General features: G+C 60.8%; 2 protein-coding genes across 2 annotated transcripts in view; both read right to left on the bottom strand.

Annotated features, from left to right (window-relative positions):
- Window positions 1–11,213, bottom strand: part of LOC128901605 (butyrophilin subfamily 1 member A1-like) — a 30,824-nt gene extending 19,611 nt beyond the window's left edge. Inside the window, exons 1-4 of the mRNA XM_054183676.1 lie at window positions 11,089–11,213; window positions 10,261–10,608; window positions 9,256–9,537; window positions 8,513–8,617 (exon numbers count right to left, since the gene is read on the bottom strand). Of these exons, the coding sequence (XP_054039651.1) occupies window positions 8,513–8,617; window positions 9,256–9,537; window positions 10,261–10,608; window positions 11,089–11,161 (808 nt within the window). The 5' untranslated portion in view covers window positions 11,162–11,213. The remainder of the gene's footprint in view (window positions 1–8,512; window positions 8,618–9,255; window positions 9,538–10,260; window positions 10,609–11,088) is intronic.
- A 1,768-nt stretch (window positions 11,214–12,981) lies between these two features.
- LOC128901604 (butyrophilin subfamily 1 member A1-like) lies at window positions 12,982–19,346 on the bottom strand. Its single transcript, XM_054183675.1, has 8 exons — window positions 19,088–19,346; window positions 18,262–18,609; window positions 17,257–17,538; window positions 16,514–16,618; window positions 15,654–15,745; window positions 15,330–15,414; window positions 14,279–14,548; window positions 12,982–13,783 (listed from the first exon to the last, which is right to left on the bottom strand). Exons 1-8 carry the CDS (start codon window positions 19,158–19,160, stop codon window positions 13,245–13,247), a joined length of 1,794 nt encoding a protein of 597 aa, XP_054039650.1. The 5' UTR covers window positions 19,161–19,346; the 3' UTR covers window positions 12,982–13,244.
- Window positions 19,347–20,409: the final 1,063 nt, after the last annotated feature.

Below are 20,409 nucleotides of genomic sequence, written 5' to 3'. Positions count from 1 at the left end.
ATCCCTGGGCTGGTGTCCCCCAGCTGCCCACCCTCCCAGGCACCTCCCCTTGGGCTTTCTGCGGAGCCAGGGGATGGAGGGATGGAGGGGACGAGGAAGCGGGGGAAGGGCTGAGCACAGAGCACACGGGAGAGGACACCAAGGCAGGAGGAGATCACGGAGACTCACTCAGTGCTTTGCCTCGTACCCCTGGAAAGGATAAAGAAAGTCAATCAGTGATGAGAGGGGACAGCTTCTCATCCCACAACTGCACCCACAGGAGTTGGCAGAGCCCTTCTCTTTGCGGAGGGGGAAAAGACCCCTTGGCTCCCGGGGGGGCTCCCTCCAGCCTGGTTATGTCCCACGGATGGTGGCCAGTGGGTCTGGGCAGGGGAGAGGGTCCATCCCTGGGCTGGTGTCCCCCAGCTGCCCACCCTCCCAGGCACCTCCCCTTGGGGTTTCTGCGGAGCCAGGGGATGAAGGGATGGAGGGGACGAGGAAGCGGGGGAAGGGCTGAGCACAGAGCACCCGGGAGAGGACACCGATGCAGGAGGAGATCACGGAGACTCACTCAGTGCTGTGCCTCGTACCCCTGGAAAGGATAAAGAAAGTCAATCAGTGATGAGAGGGGACAGCTTCTCGTCCCATGGCTGCTCCTACAGGACCAGGCAGAGCCCTTCTATTTGGGGAGGGGAAAAAGACCCCTTGGCTCCCAGGGGAGCTCCCTCCAGCCTGGTTATGTCCCATGGATGGTGGCCAGTGGGTCTGGGCAGGGGAGAGGGTCCATCCCTGGGTTGGTGTCCCCCAGCTGCCCACCCTCCCAGGCACATCCCCTTGGGGTTTCTGCGGATCCAGGGGATGGGGGGATGGAGGGGATGAGGAAGCGGGGGACAGGGCCGAGCACAGAGCACCCAGGAGAGGACACCGAGCCATGACAGAGCTCCTGGAGACTCACCTAGTGCTGCATCTCGTTTCCCTGGAAAGCAAAAATCAAATTAATGAGTGATGAGAGGGGACGGCTTCTCATCCCATGGCTGTTCCTGCAGCAGCAGGCAGAGCTGGCGAGACCCTAAACTCCTTGTGTTTGGGGAGTGGGAAAAGACCGTGTGGGTCCCAGAGCAGGTTCCCTGCCTCCCTTCTCCCCCAGCCACCCCTCCCAGGCACCCTGCATTGAAGTCTGACTTGAGCAGAGATTTAAGGCTCAGCCTGATTTAAGCTGACTGATTACGGGTCCCCACTTCTCCCCATGACTTAGGTCACCTCCTGGGCCCCGTTCCCAGACCCAGTGCTCTCCAGTCCCCTTCTGGGCTCCATCAACCCAGACCAACGACCACAGGGCGATCAAGAGCCACCCAGAGCCACATCCCTCCCAGGGGGCTCCTTTCTCAGGAGGCTTCGCTGGTGGCAGGGGCCAGAAGGACTCACCCAGCGCTCTGGACAGCACCACTGCAAAGCAAAGGCAGAGGAAGAGGAGGTCAGGAGAGCAGCTGCTTCATCGGCGCTAACATCTCACCAGGGATTCTTGCACTGTCCCACCAGCCAGGTGCTCTGGCCACGCTCCCTGGCCTCCCACCCATGCTCCGTGTCCTTGTCCCCATCCTTCCTGTGCCCAAAGAGCTTCCTTAATGAAGGCAAAACACCTTTTGACACGACTGTCATCCCCTTCTACATACGTCCATGGGCCAGGGCTCAGCCTCGCTCCACCCTGATCCCCTCCATTCCATCCCCCCCGTGACAAACTCACCTTTCCTTCGCCAGAGATAAGCGATGACGCCAAATGACGCCACTGAAAGAACGAGAAAGACACCCAGAGCTGCCATCCAGTGAATGACATTGTGGAAAAAGGGAGCTGAGAAACAAAAACACAGAGGGAAAAGGGCTCACTTTGCACTCCTGTGTAGGAGGAAAATGAAAGGGAGAAAGAAAAACTCCAAGTTCTAACTCATCGTCAGGGTTTTGGCTGGGAAGGAATGAACAAGCGGATGTCATCGCTTGCAGCTATTGAGGGATGGAATGTTTTGGATTTGGGATGAGAAGCAGCGATGGGAGCGCACTGATGGTTTTGGGTGTCACTGGGCAGTCGAGGAATGGTCTGCTCCTCACACCGCCCCACCAGCGAGTGGGCTTGGGGGGGGAGCGCAAACAGTTGGGACAAAACCTGTTACTCTTCCCATTCTCTATCCCATCCCAACGGTGGGGAATGAGCGAGGGGCTGCGCGGTGCCGGCTCTGGGCTGGGATTACACCACCCCACTCCTAAAGCCTTGTGCTGGGAGCCCCGGGCTCAAGGGGACATCGTCCTCTCCAGCCCACGGACATCCCAATGCTCCCCTGAAGCCCGCCAGGCTCAGGTTATCTCCTGCGCTAAAGCTCACCTGCGGGTGCATCCCCTCCCATTCCCCCACCCCCCGCACGTTTCTCCAGCCCCCCGAGATCAAACCACCCCTCCTGCCAAGTGCAGCCAACCCCAGCCCCGCTGCCATCCTGCACCTGAGATGTGCAGGGACGACGCCTGCTCCTGCTCCAGGCGGCTGTTCCTCACCACGCACGACAAGTTCCCATCGCCCTTCCCGCTCACCACGACGACATCTTGGATCTCAAACAGGCCCCTCTCGTCAGAGGAACGTCTCTGGGAGACCGAGGGCAGACGCTGCCCGTTGGCAGCCTTCCACAGCACCTCCGGTTGTGGGTACCAGCCGGCCGATCCACACACCACCCGGATGCCTCCGTCCTGGTGAGCCTCCAGAGAGAGGAGAGGGACGGAGCCCATGGCTGGGGGAAGAGCCCACCGTTGGGCTGAGTTAGGGATGGACTCGGCTCAAAGGCAAAGACCCAACCCCGTACCAGACACATCACATTGTCCCGAGGGGGCTGTGGGACCACGCACGTGCTCCTCACACCACCGAAACCACCCCAACGTGTGCAGGAACCGGAGAGCATTGATGCCCAATGACCCCACATCGCCCATAAAACAGCCCGGCAGAGGAGGACCCAGAGGCCGAGCAAGGTCTCTGCCCTCTCCTGTCCTTGTCCAAGAAGCCCTGAGGCTTCCAGATGAGGCGCCAGGTCTCCTCCGGCCAAACGGCAAAGGCAAAGCAAGGATCCAGCTGGTGGGACCTGGGAAGAGGGCTCTTCCCAACACCAGGCACAGCGGTAGCTCCCATCCTGGCCTCGCTTGGCAGCCCAGGCCCTGAGCCCAAGCAGCTGCTCAGCAGCTTCTCCCCTGTGCCCTCACAACACCTCGAGGACACCACAGAGACACAAAGCCACCTCGTTTGTGCCGCTCTGCCCCCAAAAACACCTCCAGCACCATGTCTGTGCTCCTTCCTGGGCAGGCATGGATGGGAAGGGTCCCCTTCAACCCGACCTCTGTCAAGGTCTATTGGCCTTTGGCATTGGATGGATGGATGTGAGGATGGGACAGAGGTCTGGGAGGGACACACCAACCCAGGGACACCTGAACCACCCCCAGGAAACACCGCACCACCCACAAACCTGCCACCTCCAGCTCCACCATGGCTTCTCCATAAGAGGCAGCATCTCTCACAGTGCAGACGTACTGGCCATCATCAGAGGGTCTCACCCCAGCGAGTCGCAAGTCCAGGGTCCCATTGGAGAGACCATCTCTGACCAACTCTGTCCTTCCAACGTATTCCTCCATCTGTGCCCCATACAGGTCCTCTCCATTTCGGTAGAGATGCACCGTTTCCGAGAACTGGTGCCGGATCCACCAGATCTCCCAGCTCCGAGCGTCCGCGCGTGGGGACAAGTGACACGGCAGCACGATGTCCTGCCCCACGGTGGCAAGGAGAGGTCGGTCTGGTCCCACCACTCTGAACTCAGCTTGGGGACGGAGAAGGACACAGAGAGACGGAGATTGCGCCCACGTTAATTCGGGGCGTTGCATGGCAAGGGGCGAGCGTGGCGTGAGCGGTGCCCGCTCCATCCCGCGGGCGTCGCTTTGCCCCCCACCCCGTGCTCCAAAGAGCCTGGAGAAACTGGAGAGGGAGTGGGAGGACTCCAAGGAGAAGGAGGTTCCCTGGGAGTGGGAACTGCTCCAGAAAGTCACCCCACCCCCGAAAATAGCCCCCAGCCCGGCCAGCCCTGGGAGAAGGGACAAACGCTTTAGGGGAGCACTGCGGGACGGGACTGAAGGTGTCCCAGGGCAAGGGACGTGGGGGTGGCATCAAGAGCCCAAGGGAAAGTGAAACCCATCCGCGGCCCAGCTCTGGGCTCAGCTCCTCCTGCCCCACGGCACCTCCCCTGCCCCACATCTGCCCCCCGCAGCGGGCTCAGCGCCCCCAGCCCTGCAGGATCCCTACCTGATCCCAGGCGGAGCACGTGGAGAGTCAGGAAATAACTCAGGAGGCCCCTGGGGCTGGCGGGGAACCCCATCTGTGGGCGCAGCTGGAGAAGAGGGTGGGAAGGGAGGCAGAGGGAGGGCAAGGGGGGGTTAGAGCCGCCGGGGAGGGGATGGGGAAGAAGGGCTGCACCCGCCCCCAGGGAGGCTCCAGAAATCCCACCAAACCCCCCGCACCCTGCCGTCGGGAGGAACCGTCGGTCGAGGGCAGGACGGGCCCACGCCGCGGCTCCCGCTGCAGCCCCTGCTCTGCCCCACTGCCCTTCCCCAGCATTTGCGCTGAACCCCTTTCAAGACGTTAAATTAATTGGAGATTCTAAATCCCCTGCAAAAAGAAAAATCACTCACCCGACGTGTACAGGTTGCACCCAACATCTGCAACCTTTTTCTAGTTTCCGGGTGCAGAATTATGGACTTCGGAATGACTTCAAGGTCCACCACCCCCCCCCCCCACGCCTTGAGCTGAGGTTCCTCACCCAGCGCTGATCCCCGTCAGCGGGGTTAGAGTCATAAAATAAACCTCCAAGCTCAAAATGCCAAAGAGAAACCATCACCCTCCCCGTTCCTGGGTGGGAGGTGGTGGAGGTGTCTTTTCCCAGGGCTGCACCTCTCCTGGCAGCCTGTGCTGGGGCAGAGACCTCGGCGAGGTTTTGCATCCATAAAGAAGCATTTCCTTTCCCGAAAGGGGATGATTTTCTTTCCTACGGCCATTGTCGCTGAAGGAATGTATTTTGTTTTCCTGCTCATCATCTCTCCTTTCGCTCTCTGGCCTGCCCCACCTCCGGAGCAAACCCCAGACCACACCATGATGAAGTGTTCACCCACACCGGTTCCGCTCTCTCTCTCTCTCTGGAGGTTTTTTGCGTTCTTTCAGGACATTTGTCTGTTGGGGAGTAAAACGCGGCAGCCCATCAGCCTCAGGAATCCAAAAAAAAAAAAAAGGAAAAAAAAAAAAGAAGGAAAACATGAAAAGATGGGCATTTGGGTGCGAGCAGGTTAAACCGAGCTTTGTCGTGATTTTTGGAGATGGTGGAGGAGCCCAGCAGTGTCCCTGCAGCCCTACAAGAGCAAGGAGCTTGTGGGGAGCGAGGGACACGCGGACAAGAAGGGTTTGGGGGGGGCTTCAAGTGTCAGGACGCCTCAGCTGTGCCCTGTCCCTCTGCCCTGTCAACTTGGGGACCTCACGTCCCCTGGGAGGACGTGTCCCCTGCTGTCCCCAATGTCCCACCCTCATCCATACTCAAAATATTGGGGGTGGGGGGCCGTAGCCATAGCAGGGGGTGGGTACGGGGGTGCTGAGGGGGGTCATACCCAACTCTGGGGGGCCTGGGGACGGTACCCAGCCCTGGGGAGGGGTACTGGGGTGCCCGTCCCCAGTTCAACACCCAACCCCGGAGCAGCAGCAGCCATCAATATTGTGAAATATCCGTCTGAAACAAGCCCAGCTTGGAAAACGCCTCCCACGTTCAGAAGTTTCCTCTTCTGCTGCACCTGAAGCCGCTCTGGGACAAAGACGCTTTCGCGCACAGAGCCAAAATACCCCAAATAAGCAAAGAGCCGCTGCCGCCTTCACCCAACGCCCAACTGGGAAGGGAACTGGGTGCGGAAAACCCTTCTCTGCAGTAAAGGATGACGTGGTTTAGGAGGATGCTCCCAGAAGTGGGGCACCCCGGGGACAAGGCTCATGCCCCACTGGGGACTCCCCAGCACGGAGACTGGTGGGTGCCTGCAAATCCTCTTGGCGGGCAGCAAGGAACCAGGACAAAAACCCCCAGGAACCATCACAGCCAGGCTCCGTGTTCACCAACAAATCTTTATTGACACCAACCCTGCTGTGCCGGAGCAGGACACGCTGCGTGTAAGGGGAAGAAGAGCCCACACCCACGGCTCAGCACCCAGAAAACGTCCCCAAAATCCGACCCAGCCAAAAACTGGTGTTTGTGAGGCCACACAGCATCCGAGGCAGCCCCCGTCCCCTGCCCCTCACTCCCCCTCTGCTCCCCGGGCTGGGGCAGAGGGATGGACGTCTCCCGCGGGATTCAGGAGAGGAAAGCGGGGAGTCTCCGGAGAAGGGCAGGGGCTGCCGGCGGCTGGGGAGGGGAGGGAAGGGGGGATGAGGGTCTGGGGCACGCTGCCTCTCAAGCACAGCTGGGTTTTCTCTGTTCCTACCCAAAACCAGGGACGCAGGGTCTCCCCTTTGAACGAGGCTGGTGGGAACGTGAAGATCTCGACCCCGGTGTCGGCATCGAGGAAAGTCACCAGCCCCTGTGTGCAGTCCAGACAGACCCAGACCCTGCTGGGGAGCGGGGACTGGGGGAGGAAGGTGCGATGAGAGGTGAGAGACACGAAGTCCCCATAGCAGTACCGCACTGCCCAGATCCCTCCTTCAGGGGTCCAGTACGAGAACCTCTTCCTCTCCACAGACTCCCTGGCCACCCCAAACCCCCACCGCGACTCGCCTCCCACCTCCCCCTCCACCTCCACCTCCCAGCAGTGTCTCCCCTCCCGGAACCCCTCCCGGCCCAAAACGCAGAACCAATAGGTAAATCTCTCCGGGACGTCGGGCAGGTCCCGCTCTTCGCTTTGCCACCTCACGCGCCTCCGATCGTCCGACAGGACGAGTTGGGAATGAGCCGTGTTCGGATCCAGGGTCACCATGTCTGCAGGGGACAGGAGGAGCCGCAGCGTCGGAGCTCAGTCCCGGGCAGGTTTCACCCCCTCGGGGACAGGACCTGCCCCATGGGGCAGGAGACTGGGCATCTCCTTCCTCCTCTCCATCCCCACCACGGGGCCAGCCCCAGCACGGCCACGGCCGAGCTCGGTCCCGTGGGAAGAGGCACCGGTGGGGCTGCAGCCCACGCAGGGAGGAGCAGGACGGGGAGGCAGGGGCTGGGCTGGGCAGCGCACGGGGTCTCAGGGGGCGGTGGCTCCTCTGGGGCCCAAGGGGGTGACTCAGAATGGGGTGGAATGGCAAGAAAATGGGGCGAGATACAGCCCAGTGCCATGGTCTGGGGGGTCTGAGACACCAACACGACCTGGGATGGCCAGTCCCCCTTCAGTGGCCAACCAGTGCCTTCACTGGCCACCCAGTTACACCTCCCACAGAGGGAAAGGGAGGAGAACCACCCGTAAAAATACAATAAAATACACAATTACCTGGATTTTCAGGAAGCAGGAACTTTCTCCACGCTACAAGGAGGGACAAGAGCAAGGTCACGTCCCACGGCCAGTCCCCAGGGACTCAGGGCAGGGGAGAGGGTCCATCCCTGGGCCGGTGTCCCCTGGCCGCCCACCGTCCCGGGCATGTCCCCTGGGGGTTTGCTCGGATCCAGGGGATGGAGGGGATGGAGGGGATGGACACAGTGGGAAAGGGTCGAGCGCAGAGCGCCCGGGAGAGGAGATGGAGGCAGGAGGAGATCACGGAGACTCACCCAGTGCCACGTCTCGTTCCTCTGGAAAGGAAAAAAAGAAATGATGAGCGACGAGAGGGTCCGGCATCTCGCCCCCACGGCCGCCCCTGCGGGGAGCGGGGCGAGCTTGGGCCACCAAAGAGGCGCTGGAAGGGCAGGGGTGGGGGGTGAGGGGAGGCCGTCCCTTCCCCACGGGCGCCATCCCAGGAGGGGGCAGACCCGCAGCTGGGTCTCCGCGTCCCGCGGCGATCCCTGTTTCTTCCCACGAGCCGGGACACCACCCGCGACCCTGTTCCCAGCCCCAGTGCTCTCCAGTCCCCTTCTGGGCTCCGTCAACCCAGACCAACGGCCACAGGGCAATCAAGAGCCACCCAGAGCCACGTCCCTCCCAGGGGGCTCCTTTCTCAGGAGGCTTCGCTGGTGGCAGGGGCCAGAAGGACTCACCCAGCGTTCTGGACAGCACCACTGCAAAGCAAAGGCAGAGGAAGAGGAGGTCAGGAGAGCAGCTGCTTCATCGGCGCTAACATCTCACGGGGGACCCTCCTGCCGTCCCACCAGCCGGGTGCTCCGGCCAACGTTCCCTGGCCTCCCACCCACGCCCTGGGTCCTTGTCCCCGTCCTTCCTGTGCCCAAAGAGCTTCTTTAATGAAGGCAAAACACCTTTTGACACGACTGTCATCCCCTTCTACGTACGTCCATGGGCCAGGGCTTGGCCTCGCTCCACCCCGATCCCCTCCATTCCATCCCCCCTGTGACAAACTCACCTTTCCTTCGCCAGAGATAAGCGATGACGCCAAATGACGCCACTGAAAGCACGAGGAAGACACCCAGAGCTGCCATCCAGTGAATGACATTGTGGAAAAAGGGAGCTGAGAAACAAAAACACAGCAGGAAAAGGGCTCATTTTGCACTCCTGTGTAGGAGGAAAATGAAAGGGAGAAAGAAAAACTCCAAGTTCTAACTCATCGTCAGGGTTTTGGCTGGGATGGCATTAACAAGTGGACGTCATCGCTTGCAGCTATTGAGGGATGGGATGTTTTGGATTTGCGATGAGAACCAGCGATGGGAGCACATTGATGGTTTTGGTTGTTGCTGGGCAGTCGAGGAATGGTCTGCTCCTCACACCGCCCCACCAGCGAGTGGGCTTGCGGGGGGCGCAAACAGTTGGGACAAAACCCGTTACTCTTCCCATTCTCTACCCCATCCCAACGGTGGGGAATGAGCGAGGGGCTGCGCGGTGCCGGCTCTGGGCTGGGATTACACCACCCCACTCCTAAAGCCTTGTGCTGGGAGCCCCGGGCTCAAGGGGACATCGTCCTCTCCAGCCCACGGACATCCCAATGCTCCCCTGAAGCCCGCCAGGCTCTGGTTATCTCCTGCGCTAAAGCTCACCTGCGGGTGCATCCCCTCCCATTCCCCCACCCCCCGCACGTTTCTCCAGCCCCCCGAGATCAAACCACCCCCGCCCCCAAGCGCAGCCAACCCCAGCCCCGCTGCCATCCTGCACCTGAGATGTGCAGGGACGACGCCTGCTCCTGCTCCAGGCGGCTGTTCCTCACCACGCACGACAAGTTCCCATCGCCCTTCCCGCTCACCACGACGACATCTTGGATCTCAAACAGGCCCCTCTCGTCAGAGGAACGTCTCTGGGAGACCGAGGGCAGACGCTGCCCGTTGGCAGCCTTCCACAGCACCTCCGGTTGTGGGTACCAGCCGGCCGATCCACACACCACCCGGATGCCTCCGTCCTGGTGAGCCTCCAGAGAGAGGAGAGGGACAGAGCCCATGGCTGGGGGAAGAGCCCACCGTTGGGCTGAGTTAGGGATGGACTCGGCTCAAAGTCAAAGACCCAACCGCGTACCAGACACATCACATTGTCCCGAGGGGGCTGTGGGACCACGCACGTGCTCCTCACACCACCGAAACCACCCCAACGTGTGCAGGAACCGGAGAGCATTGATGCCCAATGACCCCACATCGCCCATAAAACAGCCCGGCAGAGGAGGACCCAGAGGCCGAGCAAGGTCTCTGCCCTCTCCTGTCCTTGTCCAAGAAGCCCTGAGGCTTCCAGATGAGGCGCCAGGTCTCCTCCGGCCAAACGGCAAAGGCAAAGCAAGGATCCAGCTGGTGGGACCTGGGAAGAGGGCTCTTCCCAACGCCAGGCACAGCGGTAGCTCCCATCCTGGGCTCGCTTGGCAGCCCAGGCCCTGAGCCCAAGCAGCTGATCAGCAGCTTCTCCCCTGTGCCCTCACAACACCTCGAGGACACCACAGAGACACAAAGCCACCGTGTCCGTGCCGCTCTGCCCCCAAAAACACCTCCAGCACCATGTCTGTGCTCCTTCCTAGGCAGGCATGGATGGGAAGGGTCCCCTTCAACCCGACCTCTGTCAAGGTCTATTGGCCTTTGGCATTGGATGGATGGACGTGAGGGTGGGACAGAGGTCTGGGAGGGACACTCCAACCCAGGGACACCTGAACCACCCCCAGGAAACACCGCGCCATCCACAAACCTGCCACCTCCAGCTCCACCATGGCTTCTTCATAAGTGGTAGCATTTTGCACGGTGCAGACGTACTGGCCATCATCAGAGGGTCTCACCCCAGTGAGTCGCAAGTCCAGGGTCCCACCGGAGAGACCATCTCTGACCAACTTTGTCCTTCCAATGTATTCCTCCATCTGTGCCCCATCCAGGTCCTCTCCATTTCGGTAGAGATGCACGATTTCAGAGAACTGGTGCCGGATCCACCTGATCTCCAAGCTCCGAGCGTCCGCGCGTGGGGACAAGTGACACGGCAGCACGACGTCCTGCCCCACGGTGGCAAGGAGAGGTCGGTCTGGTCCCACCACTCTGAACTCAGCTTGGGGATGGAGAAGGACACAGAGAGACGGAGATTGCGCCCACGTTGATTCGGGGCGTTGCATGGCAAGGGGCGAGCGTGGCGTGAGCGGTGCCCGCTCCATCCCACGGGCGTCGCTTTGCCCCCCACCCCGTGCTCCAAAGAGCCTGGAGAAACTGGAGAGGGAGTGGGAGGACTCCAAGGAGAAGGAGGTTCCCTGGGAGTGGGAACTGCTCCAGAAAGTCACCCCCAACCCCGAAAATAGCCCCCAGCCCGGCCAGCCCTGGGAGAAGGGACAAACGCTTTAGGGGAGCACTGCGGGACGGGACTGAAGGTGTCCCAGGGCAAGGGACGTGGGGGTGGCATCAAGAGCCCAAGGGAAAGTGAAACCCATCCGCGGCCCAGCTCTGGGCTCAGCTCCTCCTGCCCCACGGCACCTCCCCTGCCCCACATCTGCCCCCCGCAGCGGGCTCAGCGCCCCCAGCCCTGCAGGATCCCTACCTGATCCCAGGCGGAGCACGTGGAGAGTCAGGAAATAACTCAGGAGGCCCCTGGGGCTGGCGGGGAACCCCATCTGCGGGCGCAGCTGGAGAAGAGGGTGGGAAGGGAGGCAGAGGGAGGGCAAGGGGGGGTTAGAGCCGCTGGGGAGGGGATGGGGAAGAAGGGCTGCACCCGCCCCCAGGGAGGCTCCAGAAATCCCACCAAACCCCCCGCACCCTGCCGTCGGGAGGAACCGTCGGTCGAGGGCAGGACGGGCCCACGCCGCGGCTCCCGCTGCAGCCCCTGCTCTGCCCCACTGCCCTTCCCCAGCATTTGCGCTGAACCCCTTTCAAGACGTTAAATTAATTGGAGATTCTAAATCCCCTGCAAAAAGAAAAATCACTCACCCGACGTGTACAGGTTGCACCCAACATCTCCAACCTTTTTCTAGTTGCCGGGTGCAGAATTATGGACTTCGGAATGACTTCAAGGTCCACACCCCCCCCCCCCACGCCTTGAGCTGAGGTTCCTCACCCAGCGCTGATCCCCGTCAGCGGGGTTAGAGTCATAAAATAAACCTCCAAGCTCAAAATGCCAAAGAGAAACCATCACCCTCCCCGTTCCTGGGTGGGAGGTGGTGGAGGTGTCTTTTCCCAGGGCTGCACCTCTCCTGGCAGCCTGTGCTGGGGCAGAGACCTCGGCGAGGTTTTGCATCCATAAAGAAGCATTTCCTTTCCCGAAAGGGGATGATTTTCTTTCCTACGGCCATTGTCGCTGAAGGAATGTATTTTGTTTTCCTGCTCATCATCTCTCCTTTCGCTCTCTGGCCTGCCCCACCTCCGGAGCAAACCCCAGACCACACCATGATGAAGTGTTCACCCACACCGGTTCCGCTCTCTCTCTCTCTCTGGAGGTTTTTTGCGTTCTTTCAGGACATTTGTCTGTTGGGGAGTAAAACGCGGCAGCCCATCAGCCTTAGGAATCCAAAAAAAAAAAAAAGGAAAAAAAAAAAGAAGGAAACCATGAAAAGATGGGCATTTGGGTGCGAGCAGGTAAAACCGAGCTTTGTCGTGATTTTTGGAGATGGTGGAGGAGCCCAGCAGTGTCCCTGCAGCCCTACAAGAGCAAGGAGCTTGTGGGGAGCGAGGGACACGCGGACAAGAAGGGTTTGGGGGGGGCTTCAAGTGTCAGGACGCCTCAGCTGTGCCCTGTCCCTCTGCCCTGTCAACTTGGGGACCTCACGTCCCCTGGGAGGACGTGTCCCCTGCTGTCCCCAATGTCCCACCCTCATCCATACTCAAAATATCGGTTATGGGGGGCCGTAGCCATAGCAGGGGGTGGGTAGGGGGGTGCTGAGGGGGGTCATACCCAACTCTGGGGGGCCTGGGGACGGTACCCAGCCCTGGGGAGGGGTACTGGGGTGCCCGTCCCCAGTTCAACACCCAACCCTGGAGCAGCAGCAGCCATCAATATTGTGAAATATCCGTCTGAAACAAGCCCAGCTTGGAAAACGCCTCCCACGTTCAGAAGTTTCCTCTTCTGCTGCACCTGAAGCCGCTCTGGGACAAAGACGCTTTCGCGCACAGAGCCAAAATCCCCCAAATAAGCAAAGAGCCGCTGCCGCCTTCACCCAACGCCCAACTGGGAAGGGAACTGGGTGCAGAAAACCCTTCTCTGCAGTAAAGGATGACGTGGTTTAGGAGGATGCTCCCAGAAGTGGGGCACCCCGGGGACAAGGCTCATGCCCCACTGGGGACTCCCCAGCACGGAGACTGGTGGGTGCCTGCAAATCCTCTTGGCGGGCAGCAAGGAACCAGGACAAAAACCCCCAGGAACCATCACAGCCAGGCTCCGTGTTCACCAACAAATCTTTATTGACACCAACCCTGCTGTACCGGAGCAGGACACGCTGCGTGTAAGGGGAAGAAGAGCCCACACCCACGGCTCAGCACCCAGAAAACGTCCCCAAAATCCGACCCAGCCAAAAACTGGTGTTTGTGAGGCCACACAGCGTCCGAGGCAGCCCCCGTCCCCTGCCCCTCACTCCCCCTCTGCTCCCCGGGCTGGGGCAGAGGGATGGACGTCTCCCGCGGGATTCAGGAGAGGAGCATGGGGAGTCTCTGGAGAAGGGCAGGGGCTGCCGGTGGCTGGGGAGGGAGGGAAAGGGAGGAGAGTGTCTAAGAGGTGCTGCCCCTCAGGCACAGCTGGGTTTTCTCTGTTCCTACCCAAAACCAGGGGCGCAGGGTCTCCCCTTTGAACGAGGCTGGTGGGAACGTGAAGATCTCGACCCCGGTGTCGGCATCGAGGAAAGTCACCAGCCCCCGGGCGCAGTCCAGACAGACACAGATCCTGCTGGGGAGCAGGAACCGGGGGAGGAAGGTGCGACGAGAGGTGAGAGACACGAAACGCCCTCCCTTGTGCCTCACCGCCCAGATCCCTCCGTCCGGGCTCAGGAAGGGTCTCCCTTTCCTCTCCACAGACTCCCTGGCCACCCCGACGCCCCACCGCGACTTGCCTCCCACCTCCCCCTTCACCTCCACCTCCCAGCAGTGTCTCCCCTCCTGGAACCTCTCCTGGCCCAAAACACAGAACCAATAGGTAAATCTCTCCGGGACGTCGGGCAGGTCCCGCTCTTCGCTTTGCCACCTCACACGCCTCTGATCGGCCGACAGGACGAGTTGGGAGTGAGCCGTGTTCGGATCCAGGGTCACCACGTCTGCAGGGCACAGGAGGAGCCGCAGCATCAGAGCTCAGTCCCGGGCAGGTTTCACCCCCTCGGGGACAGGACGTGCCCCATGGGGCAGGAGACTGGGCATCTCCTTCCTCCTCTCCATCCCCACCACGGGGCCGGCCCCAGCACGGCCACGGCCGAGCTCGGTCCCGTGGGAAGAGGCACCGGTGGGGCTGCAGCCCACGCAGGGAGGAGCAGGACGGGGAGGCAGGGGCTGGGCTGGGCAGCGCACGGGGTCTCAGGGGGCGGTGGCTCCTCTGGGGCCCAAGGGGGTGACTCAGAATGGGGTAGAACAGCAAGAAAACGGGGCGAGATACAGCCCAGTGCCATGGTCTGGGGGGTCTGAGACACCTACACGACCCGGGATGGCCAGTCCCCCTTCAGTGGCCACCCAGTGCCTTCACTGGCCACCCAGTTACACCTCCTGCAGAGGGAAAGGGAGGAGAACCACCCATAAACTACAATAAATCACCCAATTACCTTGATTTTCAGGAAGCAGGAACTTTCTCCACGCTACAAGGAGGGACAAGAGCAAGGTCACGTCCCACGGCCGGTCCCCAGGGACTCGGGGCAGGGGAGAGGGTCCATCCCTAGGCCGGTGTCCCCCGGCCGCCCACCGTCCCGGGCATGTCCCCTGGGGGTTTGCTCGGATCCAGGGGATGGAGGGGATGGAGGGGATGGACACAGCGGGAAAGGGCCGAGCAGAGAGCACCCGGGAGAGGAGATGGAGCCAAGAGGAGATCATGGAGACTCACCCAGTGCCGCATCTTGTTCATCTGGAAAGGAAAAAGAAAGTCAATCAGTGATGAGAGGGGACAGCTTCTCATTCCACAACTGCACCCGCAGGAGTTGGCAGAGCCCTTCTGTTTGGGGAGGGGGAAAAGACCCCTTGGCTCCCGGGGGGGCTCCCTCCAGCCTGGTTATGTCCCACGGACGGTGGCCAGTGGGTCTGGGCAGGGGAGAGGGTCCATCCCTGGGCTGGTGTCCCCCAGCTGCCCACCCTCCCAGGCACATCCCCTTGGCGTTTCCCTGCACCCAGGGGATGGAGGGATGGAGGGGACGGGCACGGGGGGACAGGGCCGAGCAGAGAGCACCCGGGAGAGGACACCGAGGCAAGAGGAGATCACGGAGACTCACCCAGTGCTGCAGCTTTTTTATCCGGAAAGGAAAAAGAGAAGCCATGAGTGATGAGAGGGGACGGCTTCTCATCCCATGTCTGATCCTTCAGGAGCGCGCAGAGCTCAAGGAGAGCTCAGAGAGTTTGGAGAGTGGGAAAAGACCACAAAACCCTGTGAATGGCCCCCTCCAGCCAGGTCATGTCCCACGGCCGGTCCCCAGGGACTCTGGCCAAGGGAGAGGGTCCATCCGTGGGCTGGTGTCCCCCAGCTGCCCACCCTCCCATGCACTTCCCCTTGGGGTTTCTGCGGAGCCAGGGGATGGAGGGATGGAGGGGACGGGCATGGAGGGACAGGGCCGAGCACAGAGCACCCGGGAGAGGACACCGAGCCAAGAGGAGATCACAGAGACTCACCCAGTGCTGCAGTTTTTTCATCTGGAAAGGAAAAAAAGGAGCAATGAGTGATGAGAGGAGACAGCTTCTCATCCCATGGCTGCTCCTTTAGGAGCAGGCAATGCTCGAGGAGAGCTCAGAGAGTTTGGGGAGTGGGAAAAGACCACAAAACCCTGTGAATGTCCACCTCCAGCCAGGTCACGTCCCACGGCCGGTCCCCAGGGAGTCTGGCCAAGGGAGAGGGTCCATCCCTGGGCTGGTGTCCCCCAGCTACCCACCCTCCCAGGCACATCCCCTTGGCGTTTCCCCACCCCCAGGGGATGGAGGGATGGAGGGGATGGGCACGGGGGGACAGGGCCGAGCAGAGAGCACCCGGGAGAGGACACCGAGCCATGACAGAGCTCCTGGAGACTCACCTAGTTCTGCATCTCGTTTCCCTGGAAAGCAAAAATCAAATTAATGAGTGATGAGAGGGGACGGCTTCTCATCCCATGGCTGTTCCTGCAGCAGCAGGCAGAGCTGGCGAGACCCCAAACTCCTTGTGTTTGGGGAGTGGGAAAAGACCGTGTGGGTCCCAGAGCAGGTTCCCTGCCTCCCTTCTCCCCCAGCCACCCCTCCCAGGCACCCTGCATTGAAGCCTGACTTGAGCAGAGATTTAAGGCTCAGCCTGATTTAAGCTGACTGATTACGGGTCCCCACTTCTCCCCATGACTTAGGTCACCTCCTGGGCCCCGTTCCCAGACCCAGTGCTCTCCAGTCCCCTTCTGGGCTCCATCAACCCAGACCAACGACCACAGGGCGATCAAGAACCACCCAGAGCCACGTCCCTCCCAGGGGGCTCCTTTCTCAGGAGGCTTCGCTGGTGGCGGGGGCCAGAAGGACTCACCCAGCGCTCTGGACAGCCCCACTGCAAAGCAAAGGCAGAGGAAGAGGAGGTCAGGAGAGCAGCTGCTTCATCGGCGCTAACATCTCACCAGGGATTCTTGCACCGTCCCACCAGCCACGTGCTCTGGCCACACTCCCTGGCCTCCCACCCACGCCCCGGGTCCTTGTCCCCATCCTTCCTGTGCCCAAAGAGCTTCTTTAATGAAGGCAAAACACCTTTTGACACGACTGTCATCCCCTTCTACATACGTCCATGGGCCAGGGCTCGGCCTCGCTCCACCCCGATCCCCTCCATTCCATCCCCCCCGTGACAAACTCACCTTTCCTTCGCCAGAGATAAGTGATGACGCCAAATGACGCCACTGAAAGCACGAGGAAGACACCCAGAGCTGCCATCCAGTGACGGGCGTTGTGGAAAAAGGGAGCTGAGAAACAAAAACACAGAGGGAAAAGGGCTCACTTTGCACTCCTGTGTAGGAGGAAAATGAAAGGGAGAAAGAAAAACTCCAAGTTCTAACTCATCGTCAGGGTTTTGGCTGGGACGGAATGAACAAGTGGACGTCATCGCTTGCAGCTATTGAGGGATGGGATGTTTTGGATTTGGGATGAGAAGCAGCGATGGGAGTGTACTGATGGTTTTGGGTGTCGCTGGGCAGTCGAGGAATGGTCTGCTCCTCACACCGCCCCACCAGCGAGTGGGCTTGGCGGGGGGCGCAAACAGTTGGGACAAAACCCGTTACTCTTCCCATTCTCTATCCCATCCCAACGGTGGGGAATGAGCGAGGGGCTGCGCGGTGCTGGCTCTGGGCTGGGATTACACCACCCCACTCCTAAAGCCTTGTGCTGGGAGCCCCGGGCTCAAGGGGACATCGTCCTCTCCAGCCCACGGACATCCCAATGCTCCCCTGAAGCCCACCAGGCTCAGGTTATCTCCTGCGCTAAAGCTCACCTGCGGGTGCATCCCCTCCCATTCCCCCACCCCCCGCACGTTTCTCCAGCCCCCCGAGATCAAACCGCCCCCGCCCCAAGCGCAGCCAACCCCAGCCCCGCTGCCATCCTGCACCTGAGATGTGCAGGGATGACGCCTGCTCCTGCTCCAGGCGGCTGTTCCTCACCACGCACGACAAGTTCCCATCGCCCTTCCCGCTCACCACGACGACATCTTGGATCTCAAACAGGCCCCTCTCGTCAGAGGAACGTCTCTGGGAGACCGAGGGCAGACGCTGCCCGTTGGCAGCCTTCCACAGCACCTGCGGTTGCGGGTACCAGCCAGCCGATCCGCACACCACCCGGATGCCTCCGTCCTGGTGAGCCTCCAGAGAGAGGAGAGGGACGGAGCCCATGGCTGGGGGAAGAGCCCGCCGTTGGGCTGAGTTAGGGATGGACTCGGCTCAAAGGCAAAGACCCAACCCCATACCAGACACATCACATTGTCCCGAGGGGGCTGTGGGACCACGCACGTGCTCCTCACACCACCCAAACCACCCCAACGTGTGCAGGAACCGGAGAGCATTGATGCCCAATGACCCCACATCGCCCATAAAACAGCCCGGCAGAGGAGGACCCAGAGGCTGAGCAAGGTCTCTGCCCTCTCCTGTCCTTGTCCAAGAAGCCCTGAGGCTTCCAGATGAGGCGCCAGGTCTCCTCCGGCCAAACGGCAAAGGCAAAGCAAGGATCCAGCTGGTGGGACCTGGGAAGAGGGCTCTTCCCAACGCCAGGCACAGCGGTAGCTCCCATCCTGGGCTCGCTTGGCAGCCCAGGCCCTGAGCCCAAGCAGCTGCTCAGCAGCTTCTCCCCTGTGCCCTCACAACACCTCGAGGACACCACAGAGACACAAAGCCACCTCGTTTGTGCCACTCTGCCCCCAAAAACACCTCCAGCACCATGTCTGTGCTCCTTCCTGGGCAGGCATGGATGGGAAGGGTCCCCTTCAACCCGACCTCTGTCAAGGTCTATTGGCCTTTGGCATTGGATGGATGGACGTAAGGATGGGACAGAGGTCTGGGAGGGACACACCAACCCAGGGACACCTGAACCACCCCCAGGAAACACCGCACCACCCACAAACCTGCCACCTCCAGCTCCACCATGGCTTCTTCATAAGAGGCAGCATCTCTCACAGTGCAGATGTACTGGCCGTCATCAGAGGGTCTCACCCCAGCGAGTCGCAAGTCCAGGGTCCCACCGGAGAGACCATCTCTGACCAACTCTGTCCTTCCAGCGTATTCCCTCATCTGTGCCCAATCCAGGTCCTCTCCATTTCGGTAGAGATGCACCGTTTCCGAGAACTGGTGCCGGATCCACCTGATCTCCAAGCTCCGAGCGTCCGCGCGTGGGGACAAGTGACACGGCAGCACGACATCCTGCCCCACGGTGGCAAGGAGAGGTCGGTCTGGTCCCACCACTCTGAACTCAGCTTGGGGATGGAGAAGGACACAGAGAGACGGAGATTGCGCCCACGTTGATTTGGGGCGTTGCATGGCAAGGGGCGAGCGTGGCGTGAGCGGTTCCCGCTCCATCCCACGGGCGTCGCTTTGCCCTCCCCGTGCTCCAAAGAGCCTGGAGAAACTGGAGAGGGAGTGGGAGGACTCCAAGGAGAAGGAGGTTCCCTGGGAGTGGGAACCTGCTCCAGAAAGTCACCCCCAACCCCGAAAATAGCCCCCAGCCCGGCCAGCCCTGGGAGAAGGGACAAACGCTTTAGGGGAGCACTGCGGGACGGGACTGAAGGTGTCCCAGGGCAAGGGACGTGGGGGTGGCATCAAGAGCCCAAGGGAAAGTGAAACCCATCCGCGGCCCAGCTCTGGGCTCAGCTCCTCCTGCCCCACGGCACCTCCCCTGCCCCACATCTGCCCCCCGCAGCGGGCTCAGCGCCCCCAGCCCTGCAGGATCCCTACCTGATCCCAGGCGGAGCACGTGGAGAGTCAGGAAATAACTCAGGAGGCCCCTGGGGCTGGCGGGGAACCCCATCTGCGGGCGCAGCTGGAGAAGAGGGTGGGAAGGGAGGCAGAGGGAGGGCAAGGGGGGGTTAGAGCCGCCGGGGAGGGGATGGGGAAGAAGGGCTGCACCCGCCCCCAGGGAGGCTCCAGAAATCCCACCAAACCCCCCGCACCCTGCCGTCGGGAGGAACCGTCGGTCGAGGGCAGGACGGGCCCACGCCGCGGCTCCCGCTGCAGCCCCTGCTCTGCCCCACTGCCCTTCCCCAGCATTTGCGCTGAACCCCTTTCAAGACTTTAAATTAATTAGAGATTCTAAATCCCCTGCAAAAAGAAAAATCACTCACCCGACATGTACAAGTTGCACCCAAAATCTCCAACCTTTTTCTAGTTTCCGGGTGCAGAATTATGGACTTCGGAATGACTTCAAGGTCCACCACCCCCCCTCCCACGCCTTGAGCTGAGGTTCCTCACCCAGCGCTGATCCCCGTCAGCGGGGTTAGAGTCATAAAATAAACCTCCAAGCTCAAAATGCCAAAGAGAAACCATCACCCTCCCCGTTCCTGGGTGGGAGGTGGTGGAGGTGTCTTTTCCCAGGGCTGCACCTCTCCTGGCAGCCTGTGCTGGGGCAGAGACCTCGGCGAGGTTTTGCATCCATAAAGAAGCATTTCCTTTCCCGAAAGGGGATGATTTTCTTTCCTACGGCCATTGTCGCTGAAGGAATGTATTTTGTTTTCCTGCTCATCATCTCTCCTTTCGCTCTCTGGCCTGCCCCACCTCCGGAGCAAACCCCAGACCACACCATGATGAAGTGTTCACCCACACCGGTTCCGCTCTCTCTCTCTCTCTGGAGGTTTTTTGCGTTCTTTCAGGACATTTGTCTGTTGGGGAGTAAAACGCGGCAGCCCATCAGCCTCAGGAATCCAAAAAACAAAAAAAGGAAAAAAAAAAAGAAGGAAACCATGAAAAGATGGGCATTTGGGTGCGAGCAGGTTAAACCGAGCTTCGTTGTGATTTTTGGAGATGGTGGAGGAGCCCAGCAGTGTCCCTGCAGCCCTACAAGAGCAAGGAGCTTGTGGGGAGTGAGGGACACGCGGACAAGAAGGGTTTGGGGGGGGCTTCAAGTGTCAGGACACCTCAGCTGTGCCCTGTCCCTCTGCCCTGTCAACTTGGGGACCTCACATCCCCTGGGAGGACGTGTCCCCTGCTGTCCCCAATGTCCCACCCTCATCCATACTCAAAATATTGGGGGTGGGGGGCCGTAGCCATAGCAGGGGGTGGGT

The sequence above is a fragment of the Rissa tridactyla genome, chromosome 27, assembly GCF_028500815.1.
Source record: "Rissa tridactyla isolate bRisTri1 chromosome 27, bRisTri1.patW.cur.20221130, whole genome shotgun sequence".
Classification (NCBI taxonomy): domain Eukaryota; kingdom Metazoa; phylum Chordata; class Aves; order Charadriiformes; family Laridae; genus Rissa; species Rissa tridactyla.
This window is presented reverse-complemented; position numbering and strand designations above follow the sequence as displayed.

Coding starts and splice junctions, on each gene's coding strand:
- LOC128901604 (XM_054183675.1), bottom strand. CDS start 19,160: ATGGGGTTCCCCGCCAGCCCCAGGGGCCTCCTGAGTTATTTCCTGACT. Junction 17,539..18,261: donor GGTGGAGCTGGAGGTGGCAG/GTTTGTGGGTGG, acceptor CTCTTCCCCCAG/CCATGGGCTCCGTCCCTCTC. Junction 14,549..15,329: donor TGAAAAAACTGCAGCACTGG/GTGAGTCTCTGT, acceptor GCACTGGGTGAG/TCTCCATGATCTCCTCTTGG.